At 47.7% G+C, this 15,644-nt stretch overlaps 2 protein-coding genes across 7 annotated transcripts in view; one reads left to right on the forward strand and one right to left on the reverse strand.

Moving 5' to 3' along the window:
* Nucleotides 1-874, reverse strand: part of AK9 (adenylate kinase 9) — a 226,801-nt gene extending 225,927 nt beyond the window's left edge. Inside the window, exon 1 of the mRNA XM_077812135.1 lies at nt 758-874. Coding sequence (XP_077668261.1) covers nt 758-874 — 117 coding nt within the window. The remainder of the gene's footprint in view (nt 1-757) is intronic.
* Nucleotides 875-4,190: 3,316 nt separating this feature from the next.
* Nucleotides 4,191-15,644, forward strand: part of FIG4 (FIG4 phosphoinositide 5-phosphatase) — a 161,983-nt gene continuing 150,529 nt past the window's right edge. For all 6 annotated transcript variants that reach the window (XR_013345611.1, XM_077812927.1, XM_077812931.1 and 3 more), the window contains exon 1: nt 4,191-4,548. Coding sequence is in view for 5 of the 6 variants with exons in the window: in XM_077812927.1 (XP_077669053.1) it covers nt 4,480-4,548 (69 nt within the window). In the remaining variant the exon portion in view is untranslated. The remainder of the gene's footprint in view (nt 4,549-15,644) is intronic.

Here is a 15,644-nt window from a genome sequence, read left to right on the forward strand (position 1 = left end):
TCAGGATGTCTTGGTGGATTCCAGTTCTTCCCAATTAAAGGGCAGTTTTATTTAAACAAAGAAGATCTAAATAGTACTTAATATTATTATATGTTTCTGTAACTCAGTTTATTCAATTGAAAGTTGTCTATTATTGATATTTGTTTTAATTTGTAATTCATCATATGTTTTAAATATTAAAATGTGATGAACATAAAAACAAACATATTGGCTGCCATTGTGAAAAGCAGAGGAAAATCTTGGAGAAATCTGTGACCTTTAATCACGATACTAACACCTCTAATTGTAACTGACAAGTCAATTAGGCCCCCCAAAAACAAACCCTACCAAAACAGGCTGAGCAATTGTTATCATCATATTAAGATAACAGAGCACTCATGCTATATAATAGAAAAAAAACCCTATTCCCTTAAGTTTATCTTATTAAAGCAGTTTTCCTGATTATCTGTGTCCATTTAATGAGCCAGCAGGTGCCACTGCAAAGAGTGTCCTCAATTCCTACTGGTTTTAATGAAAGCAAAAGGCGTTCAGCACCATGCAGGATTTAGGCTCCTCATCCTTCATTCCTAAAATTCTTATTTACCCCAACAGTTGTTTTGGAATGAAAAAAAATGCAACATTAGGCCCTAGAGTGGCTTTGACTGTATTATTCAGCTAATTTTTTAAAAAGAAAATGTAAAACCTTTACCAAATCTATTTGAGGGAAAATAATTTCTATGAGATGTTCATATTAAAATTTAGAAATTGGATGTCTTACTGGCTTTCCAAGGATAATTAAGCATGTAGGTTTAGACAACAGAAAGGATTTTTCAGCTTCATCTTCATCAAATATATCTACAAAGGGATAATCTTGTTTTTTCTCTGGTGAAGCCATAAATAAAATAGTCTAAATTAGGAAAAAAATAAACTGTTATTTATATAACACCAGGCATAATGGTTTACATATGACTGTGCAGACAGAAAACATAGTGAATAACAATTTATCATGCTAGTAAACAATGGATATTGACAGAGGCAAATATAACTATTGAGCATATACAATGCGGGGGGGGGGGAACAACTTCAGAAAATAGATGATCAGAACCTTCATTAAGCCCATTATAGGGGTGCCATTTAAGGGGGGGGGCACCTATCCTCCAAGTTTTGTACCACATTTGGGTGAAGTTTGCAGCAGGAGGGAAGATGCTGCCCCTTCTCCCCCTGCTTCACCACTGTCTGCAGCTGCTGCTCTGCACCCGCAACCTCCCATCATCGTAGAGCCACCACTGGCCATGCTGTTTGGGATGGGGAACCTGCCTCCTGAACTGCTGCGCAGAGGCAGGTGGGGGCTGATGTTGGGGTGTCCTCCTCCTCCCCATGTACCAGGGCTGGCAGAGTGTGTCCCTTGCCCTAGCCCCACTGAGCTGCCCTCACTGTGCCAACTAGAGTCTAAGCACATGCTGGCTCCCACACCAGCAGCACCCCCTCTGATACAGCCCCTCCCAGCCCCTAGCTACTCCCTGCCTGCACCCGAAGCTACCTCCCTCTCTGCACATAAAGAAAAGGAGTACTTGTGGCACCTTAGAGACTAACCAATTTATTTGAGCATGAGCTTTCGTGAGCTACAGCTCACTTCATCGGAGTGAGCTGTAGCTCACGAAAGCTCATGCTCAAATAAATTGGTTAGTCTCTAAGGTGCCACAAGTACTCCTTTTCTTTTTACGAATACAGACTAACACGGCTGTTACTCTGAAACCTCTCTGCACATAGCACCTAGTTACCCCCTTCCTGCACCCTGAGATTTCAAACAGTTTGAGCTGAGCCCACTCCTTTGAGTATCATTTTTGGTTGTGTCCCTCCCCCATTATCTGCAAAAAACTAGTTTTTAGATGCCTAAGTAGCCCCTGGAATCAGGGTTAAAGTCCCCCCCCCAGTCTGAAATGGCACCCCTTTTCCTCTTTTCAGACTTTGATAGACTTCCTCTTTTTCAATCCCCAACTCGCAACATGAATCATAGAATATCAGGGTTGAAAGGGACCTCAGGAGGTCATCTAGTCCAACCCCCTGCGCAAAGCCAGACCGACCCCAACTAAATCATCCCAGCCATGGCTTTGTCAAGCCTGACCTTAAAAACCTCTAAGGAGATTCCACCACCTCCCTAGGTAACTCATTCCAGTGCTTCACCACCCTCCTAGTGAAAAAGTTTTTCCTAATATCCAACCTAAACCTCCCCCACTGCAATTGAGACCATTACTCCTTGTTCTGTCAGATAAACTTTTCTTGATGGCCAGTCAGGATCAGGTCATCTGGGGGTCTCCAATTTCTGCATGGTATCATTAGTAGAGTGTTGAGGTCTGGCAACTCTGATCTTGGGCTATGTCCTGGAGTTTCTCTTTGATCCTCAAACAAGATCCAACTGCCCCTTTCTTCTCCTGGCTTTCCCTTATGTTATGGTGTTCAGTATCCTTACAGATTCACTCTCTGCCTCCAGAATTGGGCCATGATCCTGCAAAGACTTAGGCTATGTCTATACTACATGCTTAATTTTACACACAGTGAGTAGCCCATCAATGTCAACTGGACTATTGATAGTACACAAGGTTAAACAAATCTCTGCTCCTCCCCTATAATCTTCCTACAGGTCCCAGCTCACTCCAATCCTGCAACAGGTCTCACATCCTCCTTTGAAGAGTCTTATGATGAGGTGCATTCACAGTGCCTCCAGCAAACTCCACTCTAGCTTTCTCCTCTACTTGTGCAATGGAAGGTTACATGGCAGGGTCAGAAACTGCAAACCCTGCAAGAAGTAAGCAGACAAGTAGCTGGTTGGGTAGGCTGCTATACCAAGATACCACAAGGCATCAACCTGGATTTGTGTTTTCTCTTCTAGCAAGGGAAATGCAGTTTGTTTGATTCTTTGTTGTTAATATAGCACAGCTCCTCGGGAAACAAAGGGGCTGGGGAGAAAATAGTCTGGTTTGTTTTGCCTATACATTAACTGAATCATCCCACTGCAGGGTGGGGCGGGGTTATCACAAAATCGGATGAGGCTTTCTGTCAGGAGTGACTTGTCCCACCTCCTTCAAAACAGGCTGATGGTCACTTGGGGTGGCCCGAGAAATCTTGTACAACCAGCTCCTGATTTGATTGAGTTAATTAATAAATAATTAAGCCATCGGTCACTGAAGTTTTAACACATTAATTTGATGACGTTTCTAAACATTTTCTCTCCCGCGCGGATACATTTGTAAAACACTTTGGCCTTGGACTAAGCTCCCGGGCGCGGGGCGGGGTGTCACGCGGCTGGCTTGGGGCCGGACACGGTCCCTCCGTGGGTACAGGGCGGCGGGGTCCGCACGGGGCATTGCCACAGATGCTCAGGGCAGCTCGGGCTCTGTCGGTGACTGGGGGGGAAGGGGGTCCCTCTGGCGCAGGGCACGTAAGGCCTGTGCCCAGCGCCACACCCCGCGCAGCCCGGGGTGGGGGGGCGCCAAGAGGGGGAAGGGAGGCTGGGGCGGGGGTGCTGGCTGGGGCGGCATCACTTACGCTGCGCGGGACAGGCAGGGAACGGCCCCTCCACCTCCCGAGCGCCGGGATCCCTGCTCACTGCCCGGCGCGGATTTGTGTAGCCTCGTAACCCGTGGCAACCAGTGAGCCCCGCCCCGCGCCTGCTGCTCTCCGCTTCGAAACTGAGCGCGCCCCGTGCCCAATCAGCGTGCGAGCCGCGGTCCCCGCGCGCGTGCAAGGGACAGATTTTTAAAGTGGGCGGCGGCGCGTGCGCCTAACCGCTATGGAGAGATTTACAGGCGCAGGGTCTTTCTGTAGCGGTGAATGTGAGAGTAGCACCGGGCGGGAAAGCAGCCCCTGACCGTGGTGTTGTGGAGGTCGGAGCAGTCCCCAGCGGTAATGCGGCGGGGAGAAGCACCCCTTCCGTGGGGGAATGGGGAACTGCCCCTACGTAGCCAGTGACACCCTCTCCCCCAGCGGCAGCCCGGTGTCTGCGCCTCAATTTTCATCGCTTCCCTCTAACAGCCCGCTTCGCAGCCGCAACCCACTGGCACCAACAGCTGAGAGGGCCGCCACGGCTTCGATCTCATTCCGTCACGTGACGGGGTCACGGGGGCGCTGTAGGCCGATGTGCTCTCCGGGGCCGCGCCTGCGCGCTGTGACAGCCTCGCTTCCGGTTCCTCGCGGTGGGGAGGTGACCGGGAGCGCCCTCTCCCTGCAGGGTCTGTGCAGGTGTACGCCCGCTGAGCTTCCAGCCCGCCTCTGGTCTCACCCGGCTCTTGCCCAGCGCCTATTGCCCCAGAGGCCGGGACCCTCTGCCGCTCTCCCTGACGCTGGAGCCCCCCCGAGCGGCTCCACAGCCCTATCCGCGGGGCGAGGCTCGCTACGGGAACCCGTCCGTTCCCCGCCCGTTAAACGTCTGTCCCCGTCTCAATTCTGTTCCCCCTCCCCCCGTTGCCGTGGCGCGGGCCCGGGGCCCACCCCGCTATCGCCATGCCCGCGGGGGCGGCGTCGCCGATTATCCGCTGCGTGCAAAAGCTGGTGCTGTACGAGACCAGAGCTGTAAGTAACCGCCGCGCCTCCCCTGCCGGCTCCGCCCTTGCCGCCCGCGTGCCCGGAGGGCTGGCGTGTGGTCTGGGGAACCCGGGGGAACAACAGCAGAGCTGACGCCGTAGCGGCCGTGGGATGCTGTCATGGGTCATGCATGCGCGCACACACCCAGGCCAGCCCCCCCTTTTTGAACAGGGTCGTCCGTCCCGTCCCCCCCCTCCACCCCCGGAGGCCGAGCTGCCACGGACCTGCGAGCCCCAGACTTCTGGCTGGAGATGAGCTTTCTCCGGCTTCAGGGGAGAAGGGGAGCGAGGGTGGGGCTAGGGCCCGGGTTTTGGGAGGCTTAGCCTCGCCACCCACCCGCACAGCGTGTCCCCCTGCTGAGGGCATTATTAGTATTATTTCTGTTAATTGCTGTATCATTTTGGCACCTAGGAGCTCCGAGGGTTGCCAACTGTCTAATCACACAAACCCAAACACCCTTGCCCTACCTCCTGCTGCACCCCTTCTCTAAGGCTCTGCCCTGCTCACTCCATCCCCCTCGCTTGCTCTCCCCCACTCTCATTCACTTTAATGGGACTCGAGCAGGGAGTTGGGGTGCTGGAGGGGGTGTGGGCTCTGGGAGGGAGTTTGGGTGCGGGAGGGGGCTCAGGGCTGGGGCAGGGAGTTGGGCTGCTGGAGAGGGCTTAGGGTTGGGGTAGGGGTTTGGGGGAGAGGTTGGCTCTGGGAGGGGGCTCAGGGCTGGGGCAGGGGGTTGGGGTATGAGAGGGGGTGAGGGGTGCAGACTCTGGCCAGGTGGTGCTTACTTCTGGCAGCTCCTGGTCGGCAGCGCAGCGGGGCTAAGGTAGGCTCCCTGTCTGCCCTTGCCTGGTGCCACTCCCGGAAGTGGCTGGCACGTCCTTGCAGCCCATGGGAGTGGGGGTCAGAGGACTTCGTGTGCTGCCCCTGCCTGCAGGCACTGCCCCTGCAGCTCCCCTTGGCTGCAGTTCCCCGCCAATGGGTGCTGCGCAGTCGGTGCTTGGGGAGGGGGCAGTGCGTGAAGACCCTCCTGCTCCCTCCAGGAGACAGAGGGATGTGCCGGCCGCTTATGGGAGCGTCGCAGAGCCAGGGCAGGCATGGAGCCTGCCTTAGCCCTGCTGCACCGCTGTACTTTTAGCAACCTAAAGTCTCCCAGTTTGGTTTCAGTAGCCTCCAGGAGATAGAACCCAATTCCGGGAGACTCCCGGTGAAACAGGGAGGGTTGGCAACCCTAGAAGCCCTGGTGGTGGACCAGGACCCAGTTGTGCTAGGCACTGCACAAACACAGAACAAAAAGACACTCCCTGCCACAGAGCTTACAGTCTACATATAAAATGAGCTAACAGGTGGATAGGGACGGATGATGTGTAGGGGAGTACTAGGAAACAATGAGACACTATTGGGTAGCATAATAGGCTGTGATCTTGGCATGCCAACAGGCATCATGGCAAAAGAGAGTTTTGAGAGGAGTTTTTTAAGGAGGATAACCGCTTTAAAACACTACAGTATTCCACAACAATAAGGGCAAGCATTAAGGTGGGGTGCTTCTCTTACTTGCTTTATTATTTTATCATGAGATTAGGTGCTTGCAAAACAACAAACTTGACTGTAACAGCAAGAGGATATCTTTGTTAATAGACTAATGCTTTAATTATATTTTTGTTTTGAATCTGTGGAACTGAAGGTGTTGCTATTGTTAATGTAAGTTCCTCAAAACCTCATGTTCAGTGTTGGTCCCAGAATATTAGAGCAACAAAGTGGGAGGTAATATTTTTTATTGGGTCAGGTTCCGTTGGTGAAAGAGACAAGTGTTTGAGCTATACAGAGCTCTTCTTGAAGTCTCCATGTAGCTTGATAGCTTGTCTCTTTCACCAACAGAAGTTGGTCCAATAAAAATATTACCTCACAAACCTTGTCTCATTGAAACGTTTTGGGTGGAAATATCCTTTAGTGGCCTTTGAAGGCAAGTATTGCAGAGACTCCATTCTCTCAGATAACCTTCATTAGTTTCTGCGGAAGAAGGGCATAATCCTAAAACCATTCTGATATTTTAAATCCAGAAAATAAATTCTGGAGTAATATGTTAACAGTTGGTTTGGGGTGTATTTTAAACTGAATTAAAGGGACAGCATCCACTTGAAATCTAGCAAGTTTAATACAAACTGGAAGTAGTTTCAGGTTCTAATCCTGCTGAGGCGTCACAACTGCCAATTTTGGAGGTTTTACAACTATATATTCCTTTCTTTAAAAAGGTTTACTATCCCCTTTTGTTCTATGGAAGACACACAAACAAATTGGCTGATTCTACCAGGGAAACTATGAAAATGACTATGCTACCAACTGCACAAAGTAAATAAAATACTTAGTTTCTCAAATTTTTCTAGCATAGGGCCTTACTGCAGTGGAAGCACAAGTTATAACTTGAATGTTGTCTCAACCTGACTTCTGTTCCTACACAAATTGCTAGCTTGAGTAAAGTGGTGCTTTAAACTTAAGCATGTTGGCTCCTCATTGGGTGTGGATTGAAGCTCAAATGCTGCTGCTCATTGACCTAGTAATGCAGTGGTGATTCAGCTACTCTCTGCTATTGAGGGCTTGTCTACACATACAGTACTGCGGCAGTGCCGCTGTAGTACTTAGTGAAAATACCACGTACACCAACAGAGAGCTTCTCCCCTTAGCATAGATTCTCCACTTCCACAAGAGGCATTAACTGTGTTGATGGGAGAAGCCCAGGAGCTCAGTCCGTATAACTACGTCACTCGGGTGTGGATTTTCCCTGAGCGACACAAATTATACAGTAGAACCTCAGTTACGAACACCTCAGGAATGGAAGTTGTTCGTAACTCTGAAATGTTGGTAATTCTGAACAAAACTTTATGGCTGTTCTTTCAAAAGTTGACAACTTAACATTAACTTAATACAGCTTTGAAACATTACTGTGCAGAAGAAAAATACTGCTTTCCCTTTATTTTTTTGGTAGTTTACATTTATCACAGTACTGTACTGTACTTGCTTTTTTCTTGTCTCTGTGGTTGCCTGATTGCGTATTTCCGGTTCCAAATGTAGTGTATAGTTGACTGATCAGTTCATAACCCTGAGGTTCTACTGTACTGACATACATCTGTAGTGTGGACCAAGCCGAATATAATCACTGTGTAGTTCCAGTATTGTTGTGTGATGTGCCTGCTCTCCCTTGAGCTAGCTCAGGTGGAGTAATTTGAGCTAACTGTTGCAGTGAAGACAAGACCAAAGTCATCTTGGGGGTTTCTTATAATAATAGATTCAGAATTTTCACACTGGTTTCAGCAGTGCTTTGGGTGTTCATAGGATTTCACACATTTAGAATAAATTGCAGGGTCTCGGCCTTAGCAGATAGAGAACCTGGGTTGCAGTCCAGTTCAGCTGGAAATGATCTTGTGCAACCCTTCAGATCCTCAGTTAACTCAAAGGGGGAAGGGTTGTTGAAGCACACAAAATTATTGACAAAAAGAAAAGGAGTACTTGTGGCACCTTAGAGACAAACAAATTTATTTGAGCATAAGCTTTCGTGAGCTACAGCTCATTTCATGAGATGCATTCAGTGGAAAATACAATGGGGAGATTTATATACATAGAGAACATGAAACAATGGGTGTTACCATACACACTGTAACAAGAGTGATCACTTAAGGTGAGCTATTACCAGCAGGAGGGCGGGGGAGTGAGCCTTTTATAGTAATAATCAAGGTGGGCCATTTCCAGCAGTTGACAAGAACGTCTGAGGAACAGTGGGGGGTGGGAGAGGGGAATAAACATGGGGAAATAGTTTTACTTTGTGTAATGACCCATCCACTCCCAGTCTTTATTCAAGCTTAAGTTAATTGTATTCAGTTTGCAAATTAATTCCAATTCAGCAGTCTCTCATTGGAGTCTGTTTTTGAAGCAAATACTCACCAGCCACCACACAACAGAACCACTAACCCAGGAACCTATCCTTGCAACAAAGCCCATTGCCAACTGCGTCCACATATCTATTTAGGGGCCTACCTTGATTATCACTACAAAAGGTTTTTTCCCCCCTGCTCTCCTGCTGGTAATAGCTCACCTTAAGTGATCACTCTCCTTACAGTGTGTATGGTAACACCCATTGTTTCATGTTCTCTGTATATATAAATCTCCCCACTGTGTTTTCCTCTGAATGGCATCCGATGAGGTGAACTGTAGCTCACGAAAGCTTATGCTCAAATAAATTTGTTAGTCTCTAAGGTGCCCTACACATTGTTGTTAAAATAAAATTAAAAATCACAGTTGTAAATAAGTCGCCTAAGGTTGTCTGCTATTCTCCCCCTCCCCCCCACGTGTGACAAAATATAACCTCTGATTTGTATTGATTTCTGTCTTGTGTTCATTTTATTATGCCTTTGTGGTTTGACTTGTTTGCTTACTAATTTCTTTGTTGGCATAGGGTTTTTGTTAGCTCATTTTCTGCTTCCCCAGTCTGCTAATTTGTATGAAAAAAAGTGAATCATTTTACTTTAATTTGTTTCACTATCATCTTCATGATAGTGTGAAAATGTGACATGGCTTTTTTCTTAATTATACTTTAGAATGCATACAGATAAGCAAGGGGGAAACAGGCAGTGTTTGTGCTCAAATAAACAATTAGACTGAGATTATAGGAGTCCCAGAGAACATATTAAAGTAACTGAAAAACAAGGAAATGGTGAATGAATAGCCAACGAGTACACTGTGTACGTAATGCAAAACTAAAGGAGTCCGTAGGATCTTAACAGAGAGGCTGTTTGAGAGCACTGGCTTTTTAATTCTGCTTCTAGCTTCAAAATAAGCAATGAAAGATAGCTATGCATTTGGATATGGAACCCATATATTATTAGGTTAAAAGTCTTATAGATTTCTACTGACTCTCATCTTATTGATGCTTGTAGTTTTGGATGCTTAGTATTGTATATATTAAGGCTTGGTCTACAATACCAACTTATGTGGGTATAACTACGTCGCTCACGGGTCCCATACCCTAGAGAGATGTAGTTATAGCAACCTAACCCCTCGTATAGACAATATTATGTTGACGGGAGGGTGTCTTCTGTGGACATAGCTACCACCTCTTGGGGCAGTGGAATACCTATCCTGACAGGAGAGGCTCTCCCATTGGCGTAGATAGTGTCTTCACTTAGGGCTTATCTATACTGGCAAGTTTTGTTGATGAAACTAATGTCGACAAGGAAGAATCAACAAAAGCAAAGTCACCAAAATGTGCCTACAGTTGCTCCCTCTGTTGACAGATCGTGTCCACATTCGGGGCACCTTTGTCAATAGCGAGAGCAATGGACTGGGGGTAAGTATCCCACAGTGCCTGGTGACACCATCTATCGCTAGGGGTTGTGGGAACGTGGAAACGGAGTGCGGCGCATCCTGGGGTGTGCAAAATGTACCGTCATGCACCACTTTGTGTCTCACCCATCCAATGTTTTCTGGCTTCCTTTCATGCTGTTTTTCCTACTGTCATTCTTTTGTAGTGCACGCCAGCATCCGCAGTGAGAGAGGATGGATCCCGCACTTCTCTCCTATTCTCTGTTGGCTGTCATGAGGACATTGTACATAGCAGCACAATTACTTGCAGAGTTGCTCACAAAGTTAACAGAGGATGAATCGCAGGCAGCCAAGTGTGATATGGACAGCAGCAACTTCTCAGTGCTTTGTGCATTCACAGAGCAGCTGCATACAGTAGACTGTCGCTTTTGGGCTAGGAAAACAAGCACTGATGGGTGGGATCACATTGTCATGCAGGTGTGGGATGACGACCAGTGAGTACAGAACATTAGGATGCGTAAAGCAACCTTCATGGAGCTATGTGCTGAGCTGTCCCCCGACCTGCGGTGCAAGGACACCAGATTGAGAGCTACCCTTTCGGTAGAGAAGCGTGTTGCAATCGCTGTGTGGAAGCCAGCGATTCCAGACTGCTACCAGTCAGTTACAAATCAATTTGGACTAGGAAAGTCCATCGTTGGGGCTGTATTACTCCAAGTGTGCAGGGCAATAAATCCCATCCTGCTGCGGAGGACCGTGACTCTGGGAAATGTGCATGAAAGAGTGGATGGTTTTGCAGAGATTGGTTTCCCTAACTGTGGCAGAGTGATTGATGGCACACACATTCAATTTTAGTGCCAGACCACCTTGCCTCTGAATACATCAATAGGAAGAGACACTTCTCCATGGTGTTGCAGGAGTGTGTGGATCACTGGGGGCATTTTACGGACATCAATGCAGGGTGGTCTGTAAAGGTGCTTGATGCATGTGTCTCCAGGAACAGTGGACTGTACAGAAAGCTGCAGGTGGGGACTTTCATTCCAGACCACAAGATGACAGTGGGGGATGTGGAAATGCCCATAGTAATTCTGGGGAACCCGGCTTACCCCTTACAGCCCTGGCTCATGAAACCCTGCACAGGGCACCTGGACAGCAGCAAGGAGTGTTCTAACAGCCTGAGCAGGTGCTGCAAGGTAGTCAAATGTGCCTTTGGCCGTTTGAAAGCTCACTGGAGGTGTCTCAATGGTAGGCTAGGCCTTACCGAGGATAATGTTCCCATGGTCATAGCTGTGGGCTGCACTGTGCATAATCTATGTGAGGGTGAAATGTTTGCTCAGGTGTGGAGCACTGAGGCAGAGCGCTTGGCTGCACAGTTTGAACAGCCAGATGCCTAGGACTGTCAGAGGAGCCCAGAGGGCTGCTATTAACATCAGAGAGGCTTTGAGGAGCCACTTTGACGATGAGGGGCAGTAACACAGGTCTGCTATGGAGTTGCTTCCCTGTTGCATCCATGTACAATTTTGGGGCCCAAGATCCATGCAACAAAATGCCTTAGAAGCCTGTTCCTGAGAATGAATTGATTGCTATTCGCTTTTGTAGAACACAGAATAAAAGCGCTGTACTATTAAATACCTTAGCATTTTTTATTGTTAAAAAGGGTAAAACCTCACAACTGTGTAGTTCTAGTTATCATTGTGCAAGCTGTGAGAGGGGGTGGAGTGATGGGGAAACTCAGGAGTGCTGTGAAGTGAAAAGGAATGTGTGGGCATAGAGGGGGTGGGGTTGGCAAAGAATTATGCATCTGCATATGCTGCAGTGGAAGTTGACCACGGATCTGCTCAGTCTGCAGCTGTATCAAAGACTTGAGCATCTCTGTCTGATCCTTCATAACTTTTATCATCCACTCTGTCACTTGCCTAGCAAATGCAGCATTCTCTTTTCTATCCTGCCTTTTGGCTTCCCAGCACTCTTTGCTTTCCCTGGTCTGTCTCTCATCACACTGCAGCACCTCCCAGAACATGTCTTCTTTGCTGCACCTAGGGTTCCTCCTTATCTGCCGAAGCCTGTTTGCAGGGGTGCGTGGTGATCTTCAAGGTCTGTGCTGAACAGAAGAGGCATTGTTACATTCCAGCAAATGATTGAAACATTTTAGTAACAAGAGCCTTTTGCTAGTAGAAATCACTTTCTCTCTGAGACTCTAGGCAGGCACACATCTCCGCGAATGCACCAATCACGGTGTGTGTCGGATGTGGGGGGAAGGTGGTTGTGTATGCAGACAAAAAGGTCATGGCTTGCAGGGCAGCTTTGCAGGGAACTCATTCTAAAATTATCTCACACTTTTTCACAGGGGGCCAACCTGCTGGCTGACATCTTGCTGCTGTGGGTTACCAGGGAAACCAGGGTACAACTACTGAATGCTTGCAGCTTTCACCCCAGTCTATATGCAGCTCAGTTATGTGCTGCTTTGGTCCCAGCTCCAGTTATTGCTACATGGCATGGTACAGTTTCCTACAATGGGGGAACTAACAAGGCTGCAATCCCTTGGAATCTGCGGCAGAGGATTAAAAAGTACCTCTCGGAAACTGTCCAGAGCCTCTCTATGGAGGATTCCCTGCAGGTTTCGATATCCATCGACACCCTGCTTGGCTATGCAGATTAACTACACAGGGTAATGTCCAGCTCACAGAAAACATTACCTGCCTCACACTTTTTGATTCCCGACACAAGCCACAGCAACTTACCCGGTGTTTCATCTGCTTCTTGCTCCTTGTTGAGCATTTCTGGAGTGGAGAAAAGTTCCTGGCTGCCTGCCCCATCGGGCGACCCTGCTGGGAGCACCAGATCCTCTTCTAGCTCAACTTCTTCTTCCAGACTTTCAGCCTCCAGGTTACCCCCTTTTTCTGCTGCCTGCGAAGTATCCAAGGGGCTATCGGCGATGGAGGTGGGGTCATCACTGAGGATAGCATTCAGCTCCTTATAGAAGCAGCTGGTCTTAGGCGCACCACCAGAGTGATGGTTTGCCTCCCACGCCTTATGGTTCGCCCGCCTCAGCTCCTTTGTCTTTGCTCTGCACTGCTGCGTGTCCTGATCATAGCCCTTTTCGCACAAGCCTACAGAAATTTGCCCATATGTGTCCCAATTCCTACTGGTCACTTGCAGCTCTGACTGAACAGACTCCTCTCCCCATATACTGATCAGACCCAACAACACAGCGGTGGTCCAAGTGGGAGCGCGTTTGATGTGATATCCATCCTTGCTGACTTGGGAAGCCACCTGGGAAGCTCCTCTGGGAAGCCAGCAAGCAGGAAATGAGATTTAAATTTCCCAGGGCTTGTAAGGGGGGGAGGGGTGGGTTGGCTGCAGGGCAGCGGAGTTCAAACCACTGACCAGAGTGGCAGCATGGGACTTGTGGGACACCTTCTGGAAGCCAATAAAATCGAGGGGGGGACGGACGGACTGGTGTCTACACTGGCTGTTTGTCAACAATAAAGGGAGGGAAAAAGACAAGTCTTTCTCATAGGGTGGAAGTTTTTTGTCGCCAAAACTAGGTGTTTTTTTGAAAAAGGTCACATTGCAGTGTGTACGCTATCACTGTTTTGTTGCCAAAAGGCAGTTTTTGTAGTGAGTACAGCAGTGGTTGTGGAAGATCATATCAAATTTGGGGAGTGCAATGTGAGAATCAGAGAGTCCAGAGAGGAAGTTGTATTTACTGAGAGAAAACTAGTACACATACCAAGATTTTAAGGCATCGACAAAAGGGGCTGGATTTTTGAGAGTGGGAGGACTGGTGGAGTTTAGGAACTGACTGGATGTGATGTGATAAGGTGAAGATAGAGTTGAAATTAGACACTAAAGCTACACACCTGCATTACAGGGGATTGTGGAATTGTCTACAATGATACAGAATGGCCTGGGAGAGAATGGTTTGGGTGAGAACTAGCAAACTCTATTTTCAACTGGAAAATACTTTCCTTGGGAGTCTGGACACTGAGAAGAGATCGGAAAGACAATCACAAGTAAATGTAAGCTTGAACAGAGGGAGAAGTCAGTGCGTTGGGAAAGTCATATGGGTGGTAATTGAATCCATGAGAATAGATTAGGTTATACAGCAGGGATCGGCAACCTTTGGCACACGGTCTGTCAGGGAAATCTGCTGATGGGCCGGGACGGTATGTTTACCTGCCACGTCCACAGGTCTGGCCGATGGCGGCTCCCGCTGGCTGCAGTTCGCTGTTCCTGACCAATGGGGGCTGCGGGAAGCAGCGGCCAGCACATCCCTCAGCCTGCGCCCCTTCCCGTAGCCCCCATTGACCTGGAGTGGCGAACTGTGGCCAGTGGGAGCCCCGATCAGCCGAACCTGCAGACGCGGCAGGTAAACAAACTGGTCTGGCCCGCCAGGGGGCTTACCCTGGCAGGCCGGGTGCCAAAGGTTGCCGAAGTGATAGGTGCTGGGGAGAAGAGAAAGAGACCAAGGAAGGAAGACCTGAGGGACAATGATTGAAAGCAGGATGGAGGAGGAGCCAGTAAATAAGATGATGAAGGAGCATTAGGGAAGCTAGAAAGGGAGCTGTTCAAGCCCAGAACCACAAAAGCCTACAAAGGAGAGCAAATATATGAAAGGGGGGAGTGATTGTGCTGAAGACAGTGGACAGAGTTTAGGCCTTGGACAGAGTTTAGGCCTTCCGACTTAGTAGGGAGCAGGTGATTAGTGAGTAGCTTCAGAAGAATGGGGAGGAAACTGCAGTTTGCAGATGATCCATGAGAAAGATAATGTAACACAGTGAAACTAAGGAACTTAGTGTTCAAGGACAGGGGACAGATGAGACAGAAATTGGAAAAGTACAGAGTGCTTAAAGGGGGTATTTTTGTTAGTAAAGTGGTTAAAGTATGTGTGTGTATATATATATATATATATATAGTAGAGTGGTTAAAGTAATTGTAAAAGAAGTTGGGAGCTGAGGGAGGGGGCAGAGGATGCTGGACTACACAGGGACAAGGTGGGTGAGATAGTGTCTCCTATTGGACCAACTTCTGTTGGTGAGAGACAAGCTTTCGAGCTTACACAGAGCTCTTCTAAGTAGGGTCAGTTAAGCAATCATGAGTAAAGCTATATTTAGAAAAAGCCAGTGTTGACTTTAAATACAGTGATAGAAAAAAATAATCTAGAACTGTTAAGGCCTGCTTTTTAAACTGAACTTTGGGTTGATTAATGTTATGATATGTGAATTGGAGTTTGTCCTGGGAAGATTGAGAGCTTGCTTAGAAATAAATAGTCAGTCTGCTGCTTGTATTGAGCTAGCTGTTAAACAGATAAAATATAGAGGAAAAATCCAAGGGACAAGAATATGCTGGAAAAACTACACTAAATTGGTTGTGCTAACTTCTTATTATGGAAAAGTGCACACTAGAGGGCAGTAAACCAAAAGGATATAGAGTAAACCCAATACCCTTTTTTTCATTCTACAGCAAAGATGGATTGAGCTAGAGATACCTATAACTGCCTGTGTGTTTCCCTCAATGGAACCTACTTGAGAACTCTAGTCTGAACCACTGGCAATATTGCCATGTTTTTTCCATAATTCCTGGAATAGTGTGGTATTGGGCGAGTCACTTAATCTGTCTGTGTCCTCTGTAAAAGGGGATGATACTGCTTACGTATCTTGCAGGGTATTTTGAATCTAAATTAATGCTGTTCTGTCCAGGTTCAGATACAAGCATCATTACCCTAATATCTGAGGGTGGGATTTACAGAGATACTTAGGTACCTAATTCCCAGTTGT

Source organism: Eretmochelys imbricata, chromosome 3 (genome assembly GCF_965152235.1).
Source record: "Eretmochelys imbricata isolate rEreImb1 chromosome 3, rEreImb1.hap1, whole genome shotgun sequence".
NCBI classification, from domain to species: domain Eukaryota; kingdom Metazoa; phylum Chordata; order Testudines; family Cheloniidae; genus Eretmochelys; species Eretmochelys imbricata.